The sequence below is a fragment of the Tenrec ecaudatus genome, chromosome 3 (genome assembly GCF_050624435.1).
Source record: "Tenrec ecaudatus isolate mTenEca1 chromosome 3, mTenEca1.hap1, whole genome shotgun sequence".
NCBI classification, from domain to species: Eukaryota; Metazoa; Chordata; class Mammalia; order Afrosoricida; family Tenrecidae; genus Tenrec; species Tenrec ecaudatus.
In genome coordinates, this window is record NC_134532.1 from 100,917,003 (window position 1) to 100,943,537 (window position 26,535).

At 42.5% G+C, this 26,535-nt stretch overlaps 1 protein-coding gene across 2 annotated transcripts in view; it reads right to left on the reverse strand.

Annotated features, from left to right (window-relative positions):
- The window catches only part of SYNPO2 (synaptopodin 2), a 250,065-nt gene extending 234,025 nt beyond the window's left edge, over window positions 1–16,040 (reverse strand). Inside the window, exon 1 of one of the 2 annotated variants that reach the window (XM_075543877.1) lies at window positions 15,651–16,040. In XM_075543877.1, coding sequence (XP_075399992.1) covers window positions 15,651–15,755 — 105 coding nt within the window. In that variant the 5' untranslated portion in view covers window positions 15,756–16,040. The remainder of the gene's footprint in view (window positions 1–15,650) is intronic. The other variant, XM_075543873.1, reaches the window with a different exon arrangement.
- Between the last annotated feature and the right edge of the window lie 10,495 nt (window positions 16,041–26,535).

The following is a 26,535-nucleotide window of genomic DNA, read 5'->3' on the forward strand; positions in this document are numbered from 1 at the left end:
CTCTGTCAGAAGTAGAGGTCAAAATAAAGACGATCGGTGCATCTGTTTTTTCTTGGCCCTGTAATTATTTGTAACCATGTTTATACAAAATTAGTGATTATTAGTCATTTAAGTAAAGTGCTCTTGGACCAGTGGCGAGGTTGCTCCAGCCCAAAGAGCCTAAGTGGATGAACAGGAAAGAGGAAGACCACAGTTCAAAACTGCTCCGACAGGACTAGTGTGTCAATCATTTAAGGATGGGGAAATAGCTACAGGATCAGACTTCCCAGGAGAGAGAGGTTTTATCGTTATGAAAGACATAACTCGTTAGAACTTTATGTCTCATGGACGTATGGGCCAGCTGTGCTCCTGTCTCTGTTTCTCAACCATGCCAAGCAGACTTGTTTCTCAGGGTTCTTGTATTTTTAGTAAGTACCCTGTGCCCGCAATGTCCTTCCCCCACGTAGCTGCCAAGCCAACGGGAACGTCCACATACATTTATTTTTATCTAAAACAGTGACAAGGAAATGAGTGTTCACTGACATTTAATCATGGTACCTGACCATGTCTGGTCTGTGAGAGGGGCAGTGGCATGCGCGCTATGGTCCTTGAGGTGATGTCCCTGAAAAGGAGAGCCTCCAACCTGGTGGAAGGAACAAAGGCCCCAATTCCATCCAACATGTCGCAGTGTGTATGATTGATAGTGTCCAGATACGTGGATTTCCACATTCATGTCAAGTTCTGAGTAACTACTTCCGCACATGATGTCACAGGTTTTCAAATATTTCTGAAGGGCACTATTAATTTGAGATAATATTTATATTTTAAACATAAGGGAGCAACAAGGGTGGGCCCTTCTCTACTTTGTTAGCCATACTGTGAGATTAAAAATAATTTCTCTCTCACCAGATCTAACATACAACTAAAAGAGCTAAAATAATTTTTAATAATTTGGAATATGTATTTCCTCTACTTATATATTCATTATATTTATTTATTATAGAGGAAATTTGCTATAGTATTCTCCTTGATAAGGCAATAAGCACTAGGAAGATACTTAAGATATAAGCATCTAGAACCCCAAATATTCTGGACTTGTTTTGGGGATTTTTCCGACAATGGTTCAAGTCAGGCAATAGTACATTAAACATGACAGCACTTAAACCAGATTATAATTAAAATATTGCTCTTAATGAATGTAATATAATCAGCTGCAATGTGGCAACAAATGAAAATATGTTTTGGGTCTGAAAAAACATCAGGAGATTGGTATAAATAATATTAATACAAGGTATATATTGTAGGAGGTTTTCTGTGGAGTTAGATAAAAGAACATATGTATGTTTCCAGCCATTCTCGGGTATGATTTTCCATATATGAAATCCAGCATCGGTTCATCTATAGAGCCAGGAACTGGATTAATAACTACATAGAGGCATGGGAGAGGAGGATGGGGGACAATGGGAGCTAACAACAGTGAACATGAGGAGAAAACGTTCTGAAATCGAGGGGATGCTTGCACAACTCTTCTTAATATGGACGAATAGTTCAATTGCATGTTGTGTGCGTATATGCCAATAAAACTTTATTTTAAAACTTGAAGCGATCATTCTTCAATACATCCTCCATCTGAGTCTGCGTATTTCTGGTGGTGGTATTTCGACCTCTCCAACCCTTCCCCTAAATAACTGTGCACTCTTCAGGTTCCATGTCAAAATGGCAATTTGGGCATCCTAGAGAAAGCCAACTGTGGTCCTTTAAACTAGTCTTTCAGTCTGGGGAACCAAAAGAAGTCTGGAAGGGCAAGGTGCATGGCATAAGGTTTCCTAATGTGCAAGTGCATGGTCAGGATGGAAAAAATATCCCCTGGAGCTAGTTTCCTAGATTTTTTCTCATCTGTGCAGTGTTCGTTTTTCTTAAAAATTATTCTTAAAAAGTCATTGTGATTCTCCTGTGCCCTTCCAGAAAAATCTATCAAGGTTTCCCCTATGGAATAAAAAAGGAAACCATTTGCCATATGAATTTAATGGCACCAACGATCCTCTTAGAAGTCACTGTTTTCATTGGACCTTGTTCTTGAGCTCCTCTTGATAAACCCAGGGCTTGCTCCTAGGTACTGTGCATTCCTTATAATCATCTTCATTGACTTTGAGCTTAATTTTTAAAACTAGTGGAAAGATCAGCTGGGGCTCACTGATGTTTACACAGTGCTTTTTTTTTTTTTCCGTAGCCCTTTTTGGAAAGCACCCTAATTACGGAGAGAACTTGTCTACATCCATCTACTGATCACAGAGACATGTTTGAATATGTTTCTTTAATAATCCTATTCATGTATAAACTGGAACCTTAGTAATAATAATTTTTATTTGTGTGCTTTTATATATGTGTATGCATGTGTGTGTGTGTGTGTGTGTGTATACAGAGCTTTTGTAGTGTGAATTTTTCTTGCTAGATGAGCAGCAAGCAACTCGTTCTGAGTTCGTGCACTCGGTTCTCTCTTGTCACAGTGAATTTTTTCATAAAAGCAGTATTGCTCAAACCTTGTTTTTGTGATGACCTATTGAAGAGAACAGCATGCAGCTATGAAATTGTGTTTCCTGTGCGGGAAACTTGTGATGTTGAACACAGCTTACAAGGACAGAGCTGTGGGAGAAATCCCAATGTACAAATGGCTTATTGTTTCAAAAAAGGTGAAATGTCAATTGAAAACAACCCTCCTTCTGGACATCTGTCAAATTTCTGAATGGACAAAAGTGTCAACAAGATGCATGCACGTGTGCTCAAAGGCCAACCACAGCCCAGAGAAGAGATGGGGAAGTTGTCTGGACTATGTGGGAGTTCAGTTCGGGGAATTTTAACAGAAGATTGGGGAATGAGAAGCATCCCTGTGAAATGTGTGCCTTGGGCCTGACTGCCCCAAGAACATCCAGTAGAAACATGCCTCACTTTGAAGGGACAGCTCTGAAGGGACCAGACGTTTTTCCAAGGTCACTGGTGAGGAGACATGGTACTATTCTTATGACCCCGAAAGCAAACATCAATCAAGCCAGTGGAAGATGCCATCGTCACCTCACCCAAAAAAGCTCGTGATTTCACCCAAAAGAGTGAAATCAAAGATCAAGATTATGCTCATTTGTTTTTTTGATGTGAGGGAGATCGTGCATTTGGAGTTCATTCCACCAAATCAGACTATTCATCAAGCTTTCTATTCAGAGGTTCTGAAAAGATTGCATAACACTGTGGGACAAAAAAGGCCTGATTTGTGGCAGATGGGGGACTGGTTTTGCCACCGTGACAATGCACCTGCTCATGCAGACATCTCAGTGCACCAGGTATTTTTGGTTTTTATTTTTCTTTAAGATCATTTTATTGAGGGCTCTTATGGTTCTTATAACAATGCATACATCAATTGTATCAAGCATATTTGTACATATGCTACCATCATTATTTTATAAGCATTTATTTTCTATTTGCGCCCTTGGTATCAGCTCCTCTTTTTCCCTTCCCTACCCCATCCCCCTGCCCCCATGGTGACGCCTTGATAAAATAATTATCATTGTTATTTTCATATCTTAACACTGACCACTGTCTCCCTTCCCCCACAGGTTCTGTTGTTCATCCCTATGGCGGGGGGGGAGTCCCCTCCTCTCTCCACCTTTCCCCATCCCTCCTGATATCACTATCCCCATTTCTGTCCCTGAGGGGTGTGTCTGACTTGGATTCCATTTGCCATGAGCTTTCATCTGTGCCAGTGTGCATGTACATGCACAGTCTAGCCCAAAGTGAAAGGCAGGGCTGGGGTCATAATGGGGGATGGGAGTGGGGGTGGGGGAAGTCACAAGGAATATTGTATGTTTCACTGGTTCACTATACTGCTCCCTGGCTGATTCATCCCTTCCATTCCACCAGTTTTGGAGAAAAACAAACACAGCATACCTCTCTTGCTCTATGCACCTATTTCACCTGACCTTGCTCAGTGTGACTCCCTTTTGTTTCCAAGAATGAAGAGGGACGAAAGGATGGAGATTTGATGACATAGAAGAGGGGAAGAAAACAATGAGGAGGTGCTGTCAGCCATACAAACAGAAGAGTTTGAAAAATGGTTCTAAGAATGGAATGCAGATTTGAAAAATCTATTAAGTATATGGAGAGTACTTTGAAGGTTTTAAGGTTGTGTTGTAAAAAAATATAAATACATAGCTTTGGAAAAAAAACTGTTTTGGGGTTAACCCCTCATATATGGTATATGCCCCTTTATTCTGCCTATGGGACACAGCCAAAACACTTTGATTACTGTGACTCTAATAGATAAAGCAGATATATAGGCAAAAGGTGCAGCCCCCACAGCAAGGCAGATGGGAGGGGGAGTCAGGGGAAATCTATGTGTGATCAAGAGAAGACAGAGGAGCAAGTGCTTAGCTCTGTCCAGAAAACTAAATCAAACATCCCAGAAATCTCACTGTGAGCTGAGTCTTCCAGTGTAAAGTGTCTCCAAGCCTATTAGGGGAAATCCTGGGAGAAAGGGTGCAGGAGCATTCGAGCTCAGGACATCAATGAATAGAGTGGTGGGAGTAAGAAAGGAGAGATCCCTGGAGGGCTGAGCGCAGTTCAATGCTGAACCACTAGCTAAAACTTTCAACCATAAATTATTAGTTGGCCAAGAAGCACCTTGCTGGACAGAGCTGACACACTGCCGCCACAGCATCACAGCCTGGACAACGCCGTGCAACAGTATCCTCTGCACATGCGGGGTCATCGCAGTGGGAAGTGACTCACCATCAAACCGCAGCAAGAACTCAGGGCGTTCTGAGAGAACTGCAGTGTTTTAACGTGTACACCTTTGGGGGTGTTAGGAGATGGGGGACCAAACCATGGACGATTTGAGGGGCACCTGTGAACTGCAGGAGGGTAAGTAAGAACTGGGGCTTTGGCATCTATCATTGGTTGTATTGCCTTAGGTTACTGACTTAACTTCTCTAATTCTTGGTTCCCTCGTCTGTTAAAAAAAGGGGGGCCAGGGCTTGTAATAAGACTATTGTGAAGGGAATCATTCATAAGGCACATAAATTTTGTATAGGTAAAAGAAGCTAAAAAGAGTCCTGGCTCTTTTGATGGGCGTGATGAAGAGCCTTTGGAGTGTTTTCAGTGGTGGCATAGCAGGCGATTCCCAAACAGCTCTCTGGCAGCGCTCTGTAGCATGAACTGAGGAATGTGAAACCAGAATCAGAGACAACAGCTAAAGAGCCAGCCTAGTTACCTAAGAGACAAAGGAGGGCCTGACAGAGGCGTCAGAAGTGGGAGAGAGAGCAAGAAATGGAGTAAGAGCTGTAGAGGAAAGTCTAGCAGTGGTTCTCAGCCTTCCTAATGCCGCAACCCCTTAATACAGGTCCTCATGTGGTGGTGACCCCAACCATAACTTTATAGTTCTTGCTACTTCATCACTGTCATTTTGCTACTGTTATGACTCGGGTGACCCCTGTGAAGGGGTTGTTCGACCCCCAAAAGTGTTGTGACCCACAGGTTGAGAACCGTTGGAGCCTCTAGCAAGTTGATTTCATGGCCCTTTAATAGGTTCACCTTTAGGATATCTTGCATGGCATGATGAAAGTTTCAAAGTTGTTCCTACTACTACAGACTTTGCTTGCTTTACCTCAAAATTGAAATAAGTGTGTCATATTTTTAAAGAAAAACTTTCCTGCAGAAAGATAACTTTATGACCCTCTCTCATTATATTTAAAGCATGATTAAAGAAGTGCCTGGCATCCGATAAACATCAGATAATCATTGATTCATTAAAATTATCTGCAGGACACTGTTAAAGGTATTAAGTTGTTGTAATTAAGAAATTACACTCATTGATGGTTGTAGTTTTCTTGGAGGGAGCAGAGTGCCGGAAGGTAAAATGCAAGCCCGGTGATTTTGATTAAAGGGTTGAAGGAGTGGTGAAGGAGGGGCTAGTGTTGAGATGGAATCAGAGAGACTGTCGTCCTCTTTGAGTCCTCTTGATTGCTTTATCAACAGAGTACTCACAGTAGTAGAGAGATGAGTCCTGGGCAATTGGGATCCTAAATATCAAAGAGCAATAATTGTCACACACACACACACTGGAGATACAATCTCTCCTTCACAATATTCCAAACATGAATTTAAAATGCTTTCATCTCAAAAGCACCAGTCTTATGTACTAAAGAGAGCTACATGCTGTTCATTCTAACAGCAAACAGTCACTGCCATCTCCAGGAGACCGTCACCGCACCTCGGATATTGAAAAGGCTTGTAGAGAAGCCGGAGGGACAAGTCTGCTACGGATCCACTGTTTAAATAACAATGAGTCCAATCATTCAGGAAAACAAAGCACCTAAGGTAATTCAATATATCAAACTGTTCTCATTAAGGTAGCCAAATATTCCCCCAAGAGCAAATATTCTGTTTCTCAAATGAGATTTTTAGAAACGTTTTCTTGCGAATGAGGTAAAGGCTTACAGAGCAGGTCATTAGTCTCACGTTCAGCGATCCACGCACGTTTGTTCCAGCGCATCCGCTGCAGTGCTGTCCACATTCCATCACTTAGTCCGATGTCTCTCCCAGTACTCCCTGGGTCCGGTCCTCCTTCTTTTCACCCCTCTGAACCCTTACCGTTGGGAAAATGCTTCTCTTTGGATCCTAAATGGTTGATTAATCTACCACGGGGCTGAGGCCTGTTTCAAATGAGATGCTTTACCTTCTTGAAGTACTTAGCACTGTGTTCTTGTTCCTTAGCTGCTTAGAGATGACTTGGTGATTCCGAAACACCACCCAAACCTCATGGGACGTGGCTTCCTCACGACACTGTTAGATGAGGCACAGACACACATCTTGGAGTCCATCTACCTCTCAGGATTGTTTACTGTACCAGGAAGCTGGTCCGCATTCCCAGCCTTTCTCTCAGTGTTAACTAGCTTGACGATGCATTGCCTGGAATCCTTGTCCTCAGGCCCATTACGAGGTGAAATTGGTTATGTAGTTTTGAGGATTAAATCTTATATTTGTTAAGATTCTATTTCATGCAAAACTCTTGAGTCAGCAATTGTCAACAATACTAAGTGATAGCCTGGTCTCTCTGGGCTGATACTAGCAGGAAAAAATATAGCCCTGCTAATTTTAAAATATATTTGGCTTTGAATTGATTTTCACATGTGTGAGTGTGTATTATTACAAATAATTATTTTCAGGATCAGACTTTTCATCTACAAATGGAGAAAAATAAAACTTCAAAGTTCAATGCACCAGCTAATGTATCAAGTGAGTCACATCAAACACATATGTTAACACATGTGGACATATTTAATATATACACCTGTCTATTTTATTAATTATGTTTAGCCAAATGTATCATGTTAGCTTATGTTCTTGAGGACTGATCAACTGGCTAAATTATTTTGAAAGCTGCTATGTCCTTTAAAAACATTAGCATGAGAAATCGGCAAATTTTCTCTAGTTCTATATAATACGAGGGCCTTCAACGTGTTTGTGAAGAACATTCCATTGTCTTTTTCTTTCATTTCCTGGCAAACTCTGTAAAGCACTCCCCCCTTTTTTTGTTTGGTATCATACAAGTACATGCCGTATTGACTTTAAATTTGGAATATAGCTTATTTGAAAGCAACAGCAATTGTCTAGCAAACTAATTTAGACTGTTCCTAAATTGCAAGCCCTTGACTCTGGCAGTACCCACTGTCATCAAATCGATTCCAACTCATAGTAACACTATATAGACTTTCCTGGGCTGTCAATCTTCCCAGGAACAGACAACCTCCACTTTCTCCCTCAGATCGGCTGGTAGGTTTGAACTGCAGACTTGGTGGTTAGCAGCCCAACACCAATCAAGCAGTGGTACCAGGGTTCAGTAAACATCCTAGGGGGCCAGCTAGTATATATGCCTGTAACAAAAGACAGTCTGCTAACTAAAGTAGTGATTAACCAGCAAGTCAGCAAAAGAAGGGTTGGAGTAGTCTACAATTCTTATTAAGTCCAAAGTCAGATTTATGTTCATTCTACCAGGAACCAATCGTGCCAGTGTGACCACTGATGGAGTTACATGTGAGCTGGTGAAACTTTCAGAGCTAACATATATGACAGGAGCCTTTGAGGCACAGTGATTAGGAGCTGAGCTCCTCTCTTAAAGGCTCCTTTGGCCATCTGCTCCCATAAAGATAATAGCTTAGAAAAATAGGGTACATAGGGTCTTGTGATTTAAAATCATTCAATGGAAGCAAACAGCAGTGTACATCAATTGCATGTGATTGATAATACAGCTGTGTGATCTAACTGATGTTTTTGAGTCTCAACTCGTTCAGTCTAAACATGAACTTATTTTATTTCTTCTAGTAACTGCTTTGCACTACCTAGGTTAGTGCCATGCATTTCTGGCGGCTTTCATTATTAAACAGCCCTCTCTGTTCAAAGCTTCAATCTAGTATTTGAGTCTAAGCGGTCTCCCAAAGAGCTGTGGCCACGTGGTCTTCACAGAAGACTCTCTGGCTGTGTCCCAATGCCCCGGCACACATGTGGTTTCTCCCAAGAACCCTTCAGAGTCTCACCATTGCATGGTTCCCAAACGTGGGAAATGAACTCCTGGTCAATCTCTTTAACAGCGCCCAGTCATTCCTGGAGCTACCGGCTTTCTCCTGGCAGCCTTATGCTAAGGGATTGAATTTTCTGGGTAGAGTATTGGCAGTCAAGACAGTCGTCTAGAGAAAATGCGTAGATCCTTGCTTGGCCGAATGGGCGTGTTCAGGCTCTTCTCTCTCCCTCTCCCTTTCTCCTTCCTCCTTAAGTTTTCTACAGTGTTAGCGTCACCCATTACTGTAATACATTAGCACTAGGAAAGTCCACTGACAAAGAAGAAAAAGACCCTAGTAAGGAATAAATTCCCAGTCTCTCCTTCTTGACGGTATCTCAAATTTTTAGAGTGGTCATTTTGAAGCTTCCCAACACTTCCACATTTCCTTCCATCACATATATCATTATTTAAGAAAGGAAAAACCTACTAACCACCAATTAGGACCTTCTCCCTGGCCAACAACAAGACCTTTCTGTGGTCTTCCTCTGCTATCAGCTGGGGTCGTGGGAGGTACTGGAATTATATCACAAGTGGAGGAGGACACGTCTGCCCCCAGCTTATGGCATCAGCGGTTCTGAATCTGGACCACACATCAGAATGGTCTGCAGAGCGTTTACAAAGCCTGACGCCCACAGCATACACTGAATCAATTCATCAGGGTTACATGCAGAACATAATAGCCTTTTAAAATAAATTCCTCTTTGGGAACAATCTTAACGTACCTGGATCCTCTCTGAGGAAGAAGAGCATGCATATGCTGCTGTTTCCTGTCAGATCTCTGATCAAATTTCACAGATTAGCCCTTGGCAAGTAACATAGTCTTTCTGTGCCTCATTTTTTTCATCTCTCAAATGAGAATCAGTTTCTTCCCTATATTACCGATTTGGGGTATCATTTGAAGAGACAATAACTGTAAAGCATTTAGAACATTCCATGCCATAGGGCAAGTGTTTGATAAATGTGTACTACTTGTATACTATGTCTAGATAATTCATGCATAAAATCCATGCATAGTCACTGCTTTATTTCATTATCTTCTTTCAACAAAGACTACTCTGCCTACCTTAAAACATCAAATTTCAAAATAAGAACTCTCTTATAACATTTGGTTAATAGATTTAACTAGTGTTCACTTAGTTCTATACATATACCTGTCTCTAGAATGTCTATAAAATGCACAAAAAATCAATAAAAATTAAGTGATTAGGAATACTTTCCTAAATACGATGCTACTATATTTCCCCATGTGCTAAAGAGTGTTTATACTCAACTATTGCTAGTGTTATCAAATAATATTGACTATTTCACGAATTGCCAAAAGAATGAACAAATCAGTCTTGAAAATAAGATGTTCCTTAGAAGTAAGGATGGCAAGATGTTGCCTCACATATTTTGGATATATTATCCGAAGGGACCAGTCCCTGGAAAAGGACATCATGCTGGGGAGCAGGACGCTCCTCAGTGAGACAGACTGACACCGTGACTCCAACAATGGCTCAGACATCGCAATGGCTTGGAGTGGTATGGGGTTTCCTCGGTTGAACACAGGTAGCTGTGCGTTGGGATGGATTTGACGGCAACTAACAATAGCAACTTTTAACTATACATTTTCAAATTTATAAAAAATACTCCTCCTCCCCTTTAGAAAGACCTATGTTCCTGGAATGACTCTATTTAAAATATTTAGAAAACAGACTGATGACCCCAGGATAAGAATGATATAATTGACTCAGAACAAAAAAAATGAGGGGAGAGCAGAGTGGAGGCCCAAGGCCCATCTGTAGACAATTGGACGCCCCCTTACAGAAGGGTCACAAGGAAGAGACGAGCCAGTTAGGGGGCAATACAGCACCAATGAAACATACGATTTTCCTTTAGTTCTTTAATATTTCCTCCCTGCCCTCATTATCATGACCCCGAGTCTACAATTCAGCTAGACCAGTGCATGTACACTGGCACAAATAAGAGCCAGAAACACAGGGAATCCAGGACAAACATAGGATAAACGCCTCAAGACCAATAATGAGAGTAGCCACACAGGAGGGGAAGGGAAAGTTGGGGGCAGAGAGGGGGAACCAATCACAATGATCTACATACAATCCTCTCCCAGGGGGATGGACAACAGAAAAATGGGTAAAGGGAGACCGCAGTCGGTGTAAGACATGAAAAAAATGTTTAATGAATTTTCAGAGGTTCGTGAGGGACGGGGAAGGATGAAAAGCTGATACCAAGGACTCAAGTTGAAAGATGGTGCTCTTGCAGAATGCTTTTTATCAAGGCCTTTCCCAAAGCATGTGAAGTGAGAATTGTGCCTGGGTTGGGCCACCATGACATTGCACGCGAGGGCGACATTTGGTCTCGGGAGGAGCTTGCATTTCAATGTCTTCAGCCTCTCCAATTGGTGTGAATCACAGGCATGCAGGACAGTGAAGAGCTAAACACGAGGGAGCCTACCTGCTGGTGTCTGTCTGTGCCTGCCCTCGCTATTTCTATGGGTGGAACAGTGAGCGTGATATTGGCAGACAGAAATGATGGGTCTGTACCCCATGACACCTGGCTGCCAAGAAGTGTACCTTGTCTAAGTGCTGGCACAGTTGGCCTCTCTGCTTTCCTCGGACACGTTTGCCTGGCTGTGAAGGGCACAGGATGGATGAGCAGCTGTCAGCTTCCAGGACTAGGACTCTTGTGCTAGCGGGCGTCTGCCTTTCTGTACTGTTCTATCATCAGTCACATCTGCCATTCTCTGAAATGACGACCCTGCAGATCATATGGAAATATCATGGCCCAGAATGGCTGCTGCTCTAATGATGTTATGGAAAGATGATTGTTTGTTACTTGCCTTGAAATCATGATTGTTCTCCAGTAATAGTCCCTCAGAATTCCTTAATGTTCCAGCTATTTCTTTCCTCTGCCTTTCCCGCCATCACCACGAACCTACCTTTAAAAAAATTACTCTACTTTGTACCGAAGCCCTGTTTCTCGATACCTCTAGCTCTATAAAGGGGCTGATACCAATACTCTCAATGAATTGAGGTTTCTATCTTTATATTGTTAAAGACTAAGTCTAATGAGGAACTGAGGGTAAGATAGTTAAGAGAGCTGGCCAACATCAATAAAGAGTATCTTTAAAAGAAAGGGGAGCGAGCATTTTTCAAAGAAAGGAGAAAGAAAGGAGTTCTAGAGCAATACAACAGTGAGTATGCCAGCGAGCCTGGGGAGGCAGGAGTAGAGGAAGGAGTGGGTCAGGAGCTTGGGAAGAGGGGTGGGAATAAAAGATATTGTTTGATTAATGACGAAGTAGGTGTCGAATCTCAAGTGAAAAAATGAAATTGAAGAACGTTTCCCCCTCTAGAAACTGACATACTACAAGCTATATAAAGGAAGCTCCAATTTTCCATTATCTTTTTCATTCCACTTTCCCACGAACTTTTTTCCCCCCTTGAGAACATTTTTTAATAAATCATTTTATTGGAGGCTTCTACAACTCTTATCACAATCCGTGCATATATCCATTGTGTCAAGCTTGTTTGTACATTTGTTGCCATCATCCTTCTCAAAACCCACGAACTTTTAAAAGTCCCTCATATAAGTCAATGTTTTTTTTCTCCACCCCCACCCCCAAATCATTGTAAGGGGAACAAAGTTGTGGGGGGTGGGGGACGATAGCTAGATTTTCCCACCAAGATTGGTTAGCACATGTTTTCCTTATTGTGTAAGTATTCCAACTGTTAGAGAAGACAAGGAAATGTGCACAATAAACTAGGCAATAAAACCATATATATTATAAAGGTCACCACTGAAACATGCTAAGTATGTGTGGACACAGTATAAATAAGAAATATTTTTAAGTAGATTCAAGAAAATAAATGCAATGGTTAATAAGTCTTGACAAGTAAATTTCTAATGACAAACAGTCAGAACATCTCTTTATGCATTATTTTTAAAATATGAGTTATTTCTGTACTGAATGTAAGAGTTATTCAGAAAACAAATATTTCTTCCCTCTTAATATGAAGACTTTTCCAAAATGATTTGCCAAGAGTTTATCCAGAGACAAAGCAAAGCAAGTCCATGTCCTCTAACAGGGAGCTTGTAACACAAAAGTGCTGACAAACTTCTCAGAAGGACTTCTGCGCAGACACAAAGAGGTTTTATGCCGTAATTAGGTCTGAATAAATTAATTTCGCAGATGATCTCTTGGAAACACATTTGCAGAATATTGTCCCATGACTTCATATCAGAAATGTTTGCTTCCCCTCGCATATATTGAGAACATAAATGAAAAGATGCAGCAGCATTGAAAACCTGGTTTTTCATGTGTAATGTTACAAATAACTTGAGACTTCTGAAAACATAGTTTCCTTCGGACCCTGAGGTTACCTACGTTTCCACCAGTTCAACCACTGAAAACATCTGGGCATCTCTCAGAAGCGATCAAAGATGCCAGGAGGAGGCTAATTCAGGGAATTACAAAGCTAGTTCATTTCTGATCCTTTCTCATGATGAGACTAGTGTTCTTTTGCAATTTTGGCATGTTAGGTTTTTAGCGTGTGTGTGTGTGTGTGTGTGTGTAGAGAGAGAGAGAGAGAGAGAGAGAGAGAGAGAGAGAGAGAGAGAGAGAGAGAGAGAAGTTGGAAAATCTAAGCACTCATTTCATTTCATAATAAGCATTTCCCCCCGAGAGAATCATGGTTTGCATGGTGATTTCCATGTCTCGTAGCATAATTCACAGTGCTGCTTGAAAAATCATTTTCGTCAGAAATATTTGCTCCTGTGTAGGTTCTTCAAAAACTGTGAGCGTGTTATTTGCCAGCCCCCACTCTTTTTCACTCTGCTCCTCCATCCTTTAATGTGGAGGTTTCGAGATGGAGACACAGTCTGCATCTAAGCGCCTGTTGGGCCAAGACTATGTTCACTTCACGGTGAACTCAATGAGAAGCCATTATTTGAATCAAGCTCACCTAACTACTCATTTGATTTCCCAAATCATCCCAAGGGCGGGGCTGGTTGGGACGACTGGGCATGCTCTGATAGCATAAAAAGGCAGCCGCATGCTGCTCCGGGTTATCCAGGAGAAACACTGCTGGTAGAAGAAACACTGCTGGTAGAAGAAACTGAAGTTTGAGTTTTTTTCAACAGACCTCTAAAACTGAGCATTTCCATAGTGATTGAAAGGTATGTGTGTATCTCCTTAGAAGGTTCTCTAGCCGGTTCTTTTCCACTGACAGAGGACAAGGTAGCGCGTAGAAGGTATGCACACAGACTAGAATATTAAATCAAACATCATGGTGCTTAATTGACAATCTTTTTTAAAACAAGCGAATTGCCTGAGAAAGATTATTAGGGGGGTGGAGGACTAAATAGGCGGCCTAACCGAACATCCAAATCCTGACACAGAGATGCCATCACGGAAACATGACGACGCGGGGCAAGGCCTCCGCAGAACACTGAAACGCTTGCACAGCACCCTTCTCGCAAACCCTTCGTGTTTCCAGAATCACCACAACGTGTTCCCACTTTACAATCCATGCATGGAGAGCTCAGCAGAAACCACACCCTCTCTGGTCTTCAAGTCAACACATACCTTGTTTGCTTGCTCTAGTTTACGTACATTCACACACACACACACACACACACACACACACTCACATATCAGATGAGATACGGATGAGAGCTGTTTAAGCCAAACTATAAATTAGATCGGAGCTGGGATCTGAACTCAAATCTCAGCCCCAGAGGCAGCCAACAGCTATTCTAGACTCTGAACAAGTCTACTTCACTCTCATGAACACTACATAGGCGTGCATATTTTATCTGATGATGCCTGCAATTGACTGCTAAAAACCTAGACAGTAAAACCATCTTTCTTTATGCTTTGAACGCAGCCAGCTCAAAACTGAGGACTCAGGTATGATCTTTAATATCTGGGCTCTTCCCTCATCCACAGCTCAGAGAGTTAGTTGATTGGGCAATCCTACAACTTCTGCCGCCCATCTCCTGTGTCATGCGTCATGCTGGGTACTTCGAGTTTTCACTAGGTGGCAGGATTCCACCATCACATTCTGAAAGGGGTTTTTTGTTGTTGTTTCTGATGGATGCCTGAGAGGAGAAATTTTCAAAGAAACTTCTTTCTTTATGTTGAACATTTTTTTTAAAAGCAAACGGCAAAGAGAAGGAATAACAGTGTTCTGTGTATGTCATTAGGGATCTAGATCCATTTTTAAAAATAACCATTAAATAGGAATTAATGAAGCACACTCGTGAAATATGACGATTTAATACTAAATCATGTAGAAGCTGGCTAGGTTTCAAGACATTTCAAAATTCATCTTGATCGGTCCTAATTAGACAATATTTACAGCCCTTCAACCAAACAGGCAGGATATTAGGCTACCAAACAAACCATCTAACGGCAACAAAATCTATAACATGTTAAAGCATTACTCAGTGCTTTACACAGCTCCCTACCTATAACGTCACTTGCAAGGTGTTTTAAATAGCTTTACATTTTATCTGGCGCTCTTCACCAGGAGAGGAAAAAGGAATATATGAAGTGTGCGTGTGTGTGTCAAGCCCTTAAAAGGGCATTCTTTTAAAAAGAGTTTGTGGCTTCTTCTTCATCCTTCAAAAATTATTGCCCAAAATTGGCTTTTTCTTGAAAAGCTGCATTCTAAATGCCACTACTAACACTAGGAAAGTCCCCGAAATCGCTGGCCCGGTGGGTTGAGCACTTCTCCCCAGCCAGAGGCAAGGAAAGGGCCACGAAACCATAATTCAACTGAAAAAAACAAAACCCTAATCTTGCCTCAAGCAAATGGTTGCCAAGTGTCCTAACTGGCTGTCAGAGAGGATGATGAACTAGGCCTTCGCCTCGGTTGATAATCGTTAATTCCGTAATGTAGTATATATTAGCCCGCCCACGTTTCTTAAAACAAACCAAAAAACCAAGATCTGACTTCTTAGTCTAAACTTGCAAACCCCACCAACAGGTTGCTACTCTGCCTTCCACCGGGCCCAGAGCTGAGCTGAGGTAGACCCCACCACCCACCGACCGCTTTCAGGGTCCTACCTTAGCCACTTGCAGGGGCTGCTGGTGCTCCTTGCCACCTTGCAATCGGAACCCCCAGGGCGCCCCTCCGGTCATGGAAATGCAGATAAAATCCCCTGTGCCCATTGTCTCCTGTTAGTTGGGCAGCATGAAGTAGGAAACGCTGAGAAGCTGGGCTGCGGTGGAAGATGCGCACTGAGCTTCGGGCTCCAGCCCCGGAGGCGGACTGGGGCGCGCGGAGCCGGCCCGCTCTGCTCGGCCGCGGCCGTGAACTTGCGCTGGAATGGGCTCGTTCCCCGGAGCGCGGAGGCGCCGGCTCGCCCGCCGCCAGGACACAGCCCCCTCTTGCGTCACGCTCGTCCGCTCAGCCCACCTTCGGGAGAGGACAGCCGCCGCCGCGCGCAGGAGGGATTGAACCCTTTTTGGGTAAGATGGAAGGGGGAGGGAGAACAAAAGTTCTCCAGCACGAACAGATTAAACCGCAGCATTGAAACGAAGCATTGGAGGACCTGCATTTAACGACGTTATGAATCATAGAGGCCGCACGAAGCTGTGCCGCGATGACATCTTAACCTGTGAGAATGCTCTCAGAATGAGGAGGATGAGAGTCTTTCAAGTGTGTTGAGAAGGACCACGTTGGTGAATAAGACGGATTCAGAAGCCTTACAGTGGGTTAAAGAATTATTTTTCTAAGCTTTTATTGCAGAAATAATCCCGTAAGAGGAAATAAAACAAACGTTTGTTTAAAACAACAATACTCACTTTATACTCTGAAAAGTACTTTTCTGAACTATAACACATTTTTTTCTAGAAAGAGAGAGGTATAGTGTCCTCGGAAAATTGATTTTTAGAACTCTTTAATAAAGCTATTAAGTAGTTTGAGGTGCCCCATTTGCTTCCTTTCTGCTCACTTTCTGAAATTGGAATCCTAGAGCCAAACTGTATGTAATGTCATCAATTTCTTATTTTTCTACTTGACATGTTCTGAATCTGGGTGGTCTGATGATGTAAAAGTGAATTTCATATGTGCCCTAAAGTTTCCATGTCTGAAATATTGAGACAATGTATCAAAAACGTACAAATGGAATATGTTTGCTTGTTCTTTTCATTCACAACATTATTTTCCATCCATAGGAAAATACACTAAGTGGAGAACCTGGGACAGCTAGATTGGGTTATATGTGGTAGAGACAAAAGTGCTGTCCATGAACTGTGTGTTTCAGTCTTCAGAAGGGCTGGACAATGAACATTTCCACAGGCCCTGTACCTCAGAAGCCAAACGTGTCAAGTGCTTTTATTTACAGATTATCCTGGGAGTAATGAGAACAGTGAAGTCAGAAATTCAGTACCCGGCGAGCCCTCAGAATCATGAGATCTAGACTTTGAGTTTCTTCAGAAAAGTTAATTGCCGTTACGTTAGCCTTGGTGACATAGTGATTATGAGTTGGGCTGCGAACCTCAAGGTCAGCAGTTTGAAACCACCAGCTACTGCGAAGAACAAAGATGAGGCTTTCTACTCCGGTCAAGAGTTGCAGTCTCAGAAACTCAGTTCTACCCTGCCATTTAAGTTCATTACAAGTCGACATGGGCTCAATGGCAGTGATGTTGGTTGTTTTCCCTCTAAACAAGTAGAAAATGTTACAATTGAAATCTCAATAGATGAGTCCTGAGCAAAAGGAGGGGAATCAACTGTCAACACTGGTTTGTTAGTTTGTTTCTGTTTCTTCACTTCTCTTTTGCTCCAACCCAAGGTAGTTCAGCTTCTGTCTCCACAACAGAAAAGGCTCTTGGCTTGGTGTCCCATTCTCAGCTTGTTTTTGTGTGACACTTGATATCAACTAACAAGTCCATAACACATCCTCCTTAAAACGTGTTCTCTTTATTTAGGCTTTATGGTAGGTACATAATCTGTTGTCAATTTGAGACTATTAAGAGTGAAGGGGTGAATTTTAGCCTGTCAATCAGGTCGAAGCTTGATGACTTCTTTTGGAGACCTAAGGAGATAAATAGCTAGCTGGAGGTGAGACAGACACACTCACTCTCTGTGAGACATTCCTGTTGACAAGCCACATGGAGCTATGCTGATGGCAGCCAGAGCCTTCGAACTGGAGGAGTCACGTGGAGATCCATGCTATCCCTAAGATGCTTCCATTGCCACTGGATCCACAAGACTTTCCACCCATTGGCTTGTGATCTTCTGCACTCTGCATTGTTGCATGTATCTGGTGAGTCTGAAAAGGAATTTACAGAGTGGTACTGGATATATAGGCTAATATCAGACTTAAGAACTTGATCTGGACAGGGCTGGGATGTTTTCCTAATGTACAATTACTCTTTATATAAAGCTCTTTCTTACAATCATATGAGTGTCTATGGATTTGTTTCTCTAGCCAACTCAGACTAGCCAGGCTTCTAGGAGATAACATACTCTTGCCTTTCCTTGGCCTCTCTAGCTACTCCTGCCTCTCTCCTTTGGTAGCACCTCTACCTGTCCTCATCCACTAAAGACTAGTATTCACCAGGGCTACATCCTAACTGTCCTTGCTCACCCTACCTGCCTTAATGGGCTCTCTCATACATAATTCCTGCACAATTCAGCTTTCTCCTCAATCACGGATACATTTCTTGAGCTCTAGCACAGCGCACCCCACTGACAGCAAAACTTGTTCCTGTCTAACAACAATAAGCCCACTGCCGTCAAATCTTGTCTGACTCACAGTGGCTCTTGATGGCATTTTCAAGGCGACAAATCCTTGAGGGAGCTAGCAAATTCATCTTATTCAGATGCCTCAAATTCAATATGTTCAGAATCAAGTCATTTCTTTTTTGTTAAATCCCAAACTCTGTCTGCTTACATGTTTCCCAACTCAGAATAATGACTAACCATTACCTTTCTTCTATGTCTGGTTCCCTTCAACTTGGATTTGAATGTACCTGTGATGCTGGAGGCTGGCACTGGTTGTGACCATGAAGGAAAGACTAAGATCACCGTGGAGTTCAGTTCTCACCAAACCAGTGGAAACAGCTGTCTAGCCCCAGTGCCCTTGCTATGTAAGAAAAATAACCTATATTTGGTGTATACCTACTGCTGATGGGTTGATTCCAACTCATCGTGACCCTATAGGACAGTGTAGAACTGTCCCCAAGGATGTATTCTGTATGGGAGAAAACTTCCACCTCTTTCTTCCATCGGGTGGCTGGTGGGTTTGAACCATCAATCTTTGGTTAGTTAGCAGTCAAACATTTAACCACTGCACCAAGGATCCTCAAATAAGTAGACATTAAATTTATTGTTTGTTGCAGCATCATATTCCTCTTACCCTCCATCAAATCAATTCTTCTAGACAAAACCAGGAACCCCAAACTGCTATAATTGATCAAATATTTACTTAGAGCCAGGAACTTAGAGTGTTTTATTTTATCCTCGGATAAATCCTGCTAGGTAATTGTCCGTATTCTTATTTTATTTGGTAACTGAGATAGTTAGTTTATTGTGCCAATTGGCCGATAAACACAAGTGGGATTAATTGAAGGGCAGAGAGATAAATGGCTCGGTGAGCCTCGCCTTTCTTGTATCTCACTCTTTAATCATTGGACCAGTGTGCGGCTGCCTTGCTTGTTCTGTGCCTCAATTTAGAGGCTACACTACCTGTGGGACGCCTAGCCAGTGGACTGTTGCTGTAAGTTGAGGTCCCTTTAAGCCCACACGATTGGAATGTACATCTCTGGAGCTGGGGACCAACGGTTGGTGACTTGCCTTGCTGTTTGCTGCCTGGGTATATATAGCCCAGCTCTCTCTACAGAGAAGGAACTGGCAGCCCTCAAGATTAAAGGACTGCCAGTGTCTCACAACTCTCACGGGAGTGAGTTGCACTGAGCCATTTGTGCTGCTTTATAATTTAATTGTTCATTTCTTGTATTATATATCTATCTATCTGTATATAATTTAACAGTTCATTTCTTGTGCTATCTATCTATCTTTATAAATATATATATAATTACTAGCAATCTGGTTTTGTCTCTCTAGAGAACTCTGTCTAACACAGTAACTAACTAAATTTAGGGAATTTAAAGTCATTTCCCTCCTATGTCTGTAGTATAGAGCCAGGATTCAAACCTGTACTGCTTAATTTAAAATACTTGCCCTGGAGGCTTCCTTCTTTCTTTACACTCGTCTCATGAATCCAATTACCCATAGACACCTATGAATAGGTTTGCCAGTACTTTCTAAGCAGATTGTATATATGTCCCTTGCCACAATCACTTTTAACTCTTGTCTCCACTTAAGGACTTTAGCAACAATTTCTCAACCCATCTCCCTATTCCAGCCTTGTATCCAGCTTCCTGTTTACCACCCCACCGCCCTCCGGGGAACCTTAGTGGTATAGTGGGTTATACTTTGGGCCACTAAACTCAAGGTGAGCAGGTTAAAACTGCCAGCCATTGCTCTGGAGAAAGATGAGGCTTTCTACTCTTATAAATAGTTAGTCTTAGAGATCTACAAGGGCAGTTCTAGCTGTCCTATAGGATTGGTATGAGTGGACAAGGTGGCAGCTAGTTGGTTTTGTTTGCTTGATGCTTTGTGTTGTGCTGTGCTGTGCTGTGTCATGTTGTGCTGTGTTGTGCTGTGCTGTGTTGTGTCATGTTGTGTCATGTTGTGCTGTGTCGTGCTGCTTTGTTTGGAGTGTCTGTTTTCCACTCTATAGCTAGGATAGTTTTTCTGAAATGAAATGTTAGTCTTATTTTTTTTCTCTGTTTAACATCCTTAATGGCTCACAGAATACTGTCCAAACTCCTTTAGAGAGATAGATAACCCAGTCTGCCTCCCACTTCTCTCCTGCCTCATTACTCACTATTTATCACCTTAAATGGTATGATTCAGAAATACAGAATGACTTGTTGCTTTTCTAGCTTCCCTTGCTGGCCCATCTGCTCAGGCCTTCTTCCAAGCTATCCAGGCACTGCCTGCACATACATCACCTGGTTTCTCCTACCATCCTGTTGGCCTCAGAGGAAAAGATGTTACCTTTCCCCGACTCCTCAATGTCGAAGCTAGGGGTTTCTCCCACGTGCTATCACTGTTCTTCTCTGTCCTTCTCCTGATCTCTTAACGTGCCTGAACCCCACATTCGTTTATCAACCTTGTAGAAATGAGGGCCATTTCTTATTCAGAATTCTCTTTCCACATCTACTATAACTTCTAATATGTCATTAGCATTCAATTAATATGAGTAGAATGAAATAGTAGATAAGATATCCCAGAATTGAAGTGGAGAATAGAGAGGCAGAGAGTTCTGCTTTCTCTCTCTCTCTGCCTCTTCCCCCCCCCCCACTATGCTTACCATGGAAAAATCAGAAAGAGATCCAAGTTCCTGAGTTTTATAATGTAGAGGCCATGTGTAATAGATAATGGTGCCTTCCTAAGAGCCTCTTCCCCACTGAGAAGTAGCTATTCGTTTAGGTGAAATTGATCCTCTCATCTTAGTTCTGCGCATGATGTAAGTCAAGGATCTTTCCTCCATCCCATAGAAGTTATTCCAGGACAACCTCTCACAGAAGGGTTACAAATAAGGGACGAGCCAGTCATGGTGCACTGACAAAACACAAAACATTCCGCTAGTTCTTTAATACTTCTTCCCCCCACTATCATGACCCAGTACTACCTTACAAATCAAGCTAACCCATGTACACTGATACAGAAAAGCACTCTCAACACACGGAATCCAGGACAGATAAACCCCTCAGAGACAGTAATGAGAGTACCATGAGGGTAGGGGGAAGGTGGGAAGAGGAGGAAAGAGGGGAAACAATTGCAATGATTGATGTATAACCCCCACCCCGTACCCCAAAGGGGACGAACAATGGGAAAATGGGTGAATGGTGACAGCAGATAGTGTAAGATATGAAAATAATACTAATTTATAAAGGGGCCGCGAAGGTGGAAAGGTGGGGGAGGCATGGAAAGTAGAAGAACTGATAACAAGAGCTCAAGTAGAAAAAAATGTTTTGAAAATGATGATGGCAACATATGCACAAATGTGCTTGATACAATTGATGTATGGATTGGTGTAAGAGCTGTAAGAGCCCCTAACAAAATGATTTGTTAGAAAGAAAGAAAGAAAAGAAATGAGTCCAAGAATGAATACAAAACATAGGCCTAAATCAAAGATGTTACCCTGGTCTCAGTTCATGTATGATCCCAACGCAAGGAAACTCAAGCCTTGCCCTGGTTGTCTGCAAGAGCAAGGACCTCTCCCATGCTTATATATACACATTGATAGCAGTCAGTGGATGGTAGTGCGAGGAGCCAACCTGGGGACAAAATCACCATGAGGATGCTGGGACAGACAGCCCCCCTGGGATCCCTAACTCTCTTATAAGCCTTTTAAGTTAGGGTTCTTTCCATGGGCCAATTCTTGTCTTTTTAAAACTTTTTAAAAATCATTTTATTGGGGGCTCGTGCAGCTCTTATCATAATCCATACATCCATCCATCGTATCAAGCACATTTGCACACTTGTTGCCATCATCATTCTCAAAACATTTGCTTTCTACTTGAGCCCTTGGTATCAGCTCCTCATTTTCCCCCCTCCTTCCCCGCTCTCCCCTCCTTCATGAATCCTTGACAATTTATAAATTATTATTATTTTGTCATACCGTACACCGCCCGACATCTCCCTTCACCCACTTTTCTGTTGTCCATCCCCCAGGTAGGAGGTTATATGTAGATCCTTGTCATCGGTTCCCCATTCCACCTCACCCTCCTTCCATCCTGCCAGTATCGCCACTCTTAGCACTGGTCCTGAAGGGATCATCTGTCATGGATTCCCTGCATTTCCAGTTCCTATCTGTACTCTGAAGGGATCATCTGTCATGGATTCCCTGCGTTTCCAGTTCCTATCTGTACTGTTGTATATCCTCTGGTCTAGCCAGATTTATAAGGTAGAGTTGGGATTATGGTAGTGGTGGGTGGTGGGAGCATTTAGGAACTAGAGGAAAGTTGTATGTTTCATCGTTGCTACCCTGCGCCCTGACTGGCTCATCTCCTCCCCATGACCCTTCTGTAAAGGGATGTCCAGTTGCCTACAGATGGGCCTTGTGTCTCCAATCAGCACTCCCCCTCATTCATGCCTGATACCTAATCCCTGCGACAGCTCGTGATCACACAGACTAGTGTGCTTCTTCCATGTGGGCTTTGTTCCTTCTCAGCTAGATGGCCACTTGATAGAACAAAGTGTTCTTGCATTGAGTAGAGGCCCAATGTCCACCTGCTACCTTAATACTAAACCCATAAATATATGCACATGGATCTATTTTGCCATCATCATATATAAATATATTTACATATGTACATGTTCATAAGCCCACATTTTATTTGTGTGGGGTTCAAGAATCGAGCCAAAAAAGAGAAAGGGGGAGAGGGGAGAGAGAGAAAGGAAAAGGAGAGAAAGGGAAAGAGAGAAGGAAGGAAGGAAAGAATAAAAGAAAGAAAGGAAGAAAGAAAAATATTTTCTAAAGAAAGCATACAAAAGTAAGTGGTTTATATATGTGTGTCTATATATGTATATGTATATGTATATATATACCACATTGAATGAAGGGGGAAGTGCAGAGTGGAGACCCAAGGCCCAAGTGTCGGCCACTGGAGATCCCCTCATAGAGGGGTTTAGGAGAGGAGATGGGTCAGTCAGGGTGCAAGGTAGTACCGATGAAGAACACAGCTTTCCCCCAGATCCTGGATGCTTCCTCCCTCCAACTACCATGATCCGAATTCTACCTTGCAGGGCTGGATAGGACAGAGGTTGTACACTGGTACATATGAGGGCTGGAGGTACAGGGAATCCAGGGTGGATGATACCTTCAGGACCAGGGGTGTGAAGGGCGATGCTGGGAGAGCGGAGGGCAAGTGGGTTGGAAAGGGGGAACTGATTACAGGGGTCCACGTGTGACCTCCTCACTGGGAGAGGGACGGCAGAGAAGGGGGGGAGGGAGACTCCGTATAGGGCAAGATATGACAAAATAACAATGTATAAATTACCAAGGGCACATTGGGGGCGGGGAGAGGGGAGGGAGGGGGAAAAAAAAAGAGGACCTGATGCAAAGGGCTTAAGTGGAGAGCGAATGCTTTGAGAGTGATTGGGGCGGGGAATGTATGGACGTGCTTTATGCAATTGATGTATGTATATGTATGGATTGTGATAAGAGTTGTGTGAGTCCCTAATAAAATGTAAAAAAGAAAAAAAAAGTAAGTGGTTTTGAGAATTGTTTTCTAGGACTAAGTCTGCTTCTATACCACTTGAATGATATAACACTTTAAATCATTTTAAACCATAGCTCCTAGCCCACCTATGCAACACTTCATTCATGCTGTGAATTATTCACTCTGCAAATACTATCTACACTGCCTTCCCCTATTTTGACAACGCAGTAAGGTTTCTGGACCTAAAATGAACTGGGGAGAAACGTTATAAAACAAAAGTGGTCTATAATCATTTCACTTTGAATATCTGTGTCTAGTCTGTGCTGCTGTCTTATTTTTCTAGTTTAATTTTTCGCTCAAAACCGACCACAGCTTTCTTTTTGAGGTTACGTGATGATTTTCCCCCCAAATTGTCCTAAACTCTGAGAGTCCTTCTTCATTATTAATGAACTCATAGCTTGCTTGTTTTGCTTGAGAAAATGAAGTGCTGTACAAAGAGCACACACATTATTTGGAAATACTAGAATTTTGTGAAATGGAGAATTGTAACTATAATGTACCTTGGTGTCAATTTCTAAGCTGAACCTAACTCTTCATGTCCATTTGGACCATCTTACTCTGCTAATTTTGAAAGACCTTTAAAACTCAAGCCAGCTAGCATCTTACATTCGCTAACATATTTACGCGAGTTAACTCTGAATGATTCACCAAATGAAAACCATATTGCTGAAACACACACCCCTCCAAGAATACGCATTTACTAGGGGCTTCATTTTCAAGATCCGTCCTTTATAAAAGTCTGTGTGTATGTGTATTTTTAATCAATAGAACCAGAATTTGAAAACACCTTGTAAAAATAGCTTTAGATATTTGGCTTTTCAAAACACTGAAGGGCAGATAGACGACAGGGCATTTGTCTATCACATCAAGGAATGAAATGGCCGTGTTATGACTCATGAAGTCTACTGATTATAGTTTTGATTGATTATTTGTACTAATAAGTATTACATGCTTAGGTCATACTTGTTTGTCTGAAACATCAGAAATTATAAAGGTAAATTTTAAGGAAAAATGTAAGATGTGGGCAATGTAATGTTGAGAATAAGATTTGGCCCATACCTTGCTCCATGGGCAATGACTCATCTCCACTTAGAACTGTCATTGCCCTGCAGCCAACAAATCCGCGTTAAAATTGGGAGCTTTGAAACAGCGACCTTCGTTGTTATTTTTCTCTTTCGCCGCTGAGAAAAGAAACTAACAACCATCAGGCCTAAGAGGGTGGACGCGGGACAGAATTAATATCAAAGACAATACGCAAGACCTTTTCAAATGATTTTTGTTTGAAATCAACTGTAGACAATCATTTTATTCTTACAAAGTATAGTGACCACAGGGATAAATGTTTGTGAGTGCATGTTAACAGTTCTACAGCTTTGTACTATCAGCGAATCCCTAATTCATCCTCACCATGCATGCTCCACAAAGACCTGATTGCACTTGAGGATGTGCCGGTTTCTGGAATGCAGATTCATGAAATGCCATCAGAGCAGGTGGTGGCAGTGCCCTAAGCATTCCATTAACAGAGAGTGCGAACCAGCAGACAGCAGGTGCCCTAGGGGTCTTCTGAAAGCATTTTTTCCTGCTCTGCTGCATGCCTTCTCTTGCTCAGAGGTTTCACGGGGCTTGGGCAGAAGATGCATATGCCTGCTCTTGCTGCTGTGTCCCAGGGAGTCTCGTAACCGGCGCGTTCGAAGTAAAGGACAGAGCAGAACTGTCTTTCCAGGATGTCCCAAACTGTAAATCTTTGTAGTATAGAGGGCCGGGTCTTTTCACCTGAGGAGCCTAACTGATGGGGTCTAACTATAGACTTCTCAGTTTGCAGCTGAGTGCTTAACCATCCAGGCTCCTTCCTACTGTGCTGCTGTTGGCATTTTAAAGTTCCTTCCTGGAGGCTCCCACAACCAAAGGGATGCTCGCAAACAACCTCTACTTTCACACAAAGTCAAACCGAGTCCAACTGTAAGATCACTCTCTCTCCACGCTAGAGTTACACCTCGGTCCTTGGCTCTGCATGAGAAAGACTTCACACTGAAGCCTGGCTTGTGATCCAAATGAATTGAATGAGAGTTAAAAGAAGATTCGGGTTTTACGCGGCACCCATAGGATTTCTTTCTACCACGCAGCCTGGCAGAGACTGCTCATGGTCACGCAAAGATCCCTCTCCCAAGTTTGCCTCCAAAAAAGACCCCTCTCCCTCTCAGTTCCTGCCTTTTCAAGGATTCCCGGGGGAGGCGTGGTGGACAACCCCAGGTCGATCCCATTGGCTGAATTGCAATCACCTGGCCCAGCTGGGCTGATCCAGGTTTAACACCCATCCGTGCCCACCGGCGGGAAAACCTAGTGAACAAAAGCCTAGGCTCTCCTGGGCATGCATCAATGGACATCCCGTCCCTGCCTATCTGCTTAACACAACCTCTCAGCCTGAGAGAGGCAAACACCAGACTGCTGGTAAGTTTCTTTTCCAACCCACAAGGCTACATACAATGTACATGACAGGATGGATTTTTTTTAGATATTAATTTTTGTCTCTTAATACTTCACTCCTTCCTATTCCAAGCAAGTAGTCAGGCCCCTTCAAATTTCTCTAATGCTGTGATTTTGTGGAACAAGAATAGAAAGTTGTAACAGTGATGTGGATGGTCTAAGT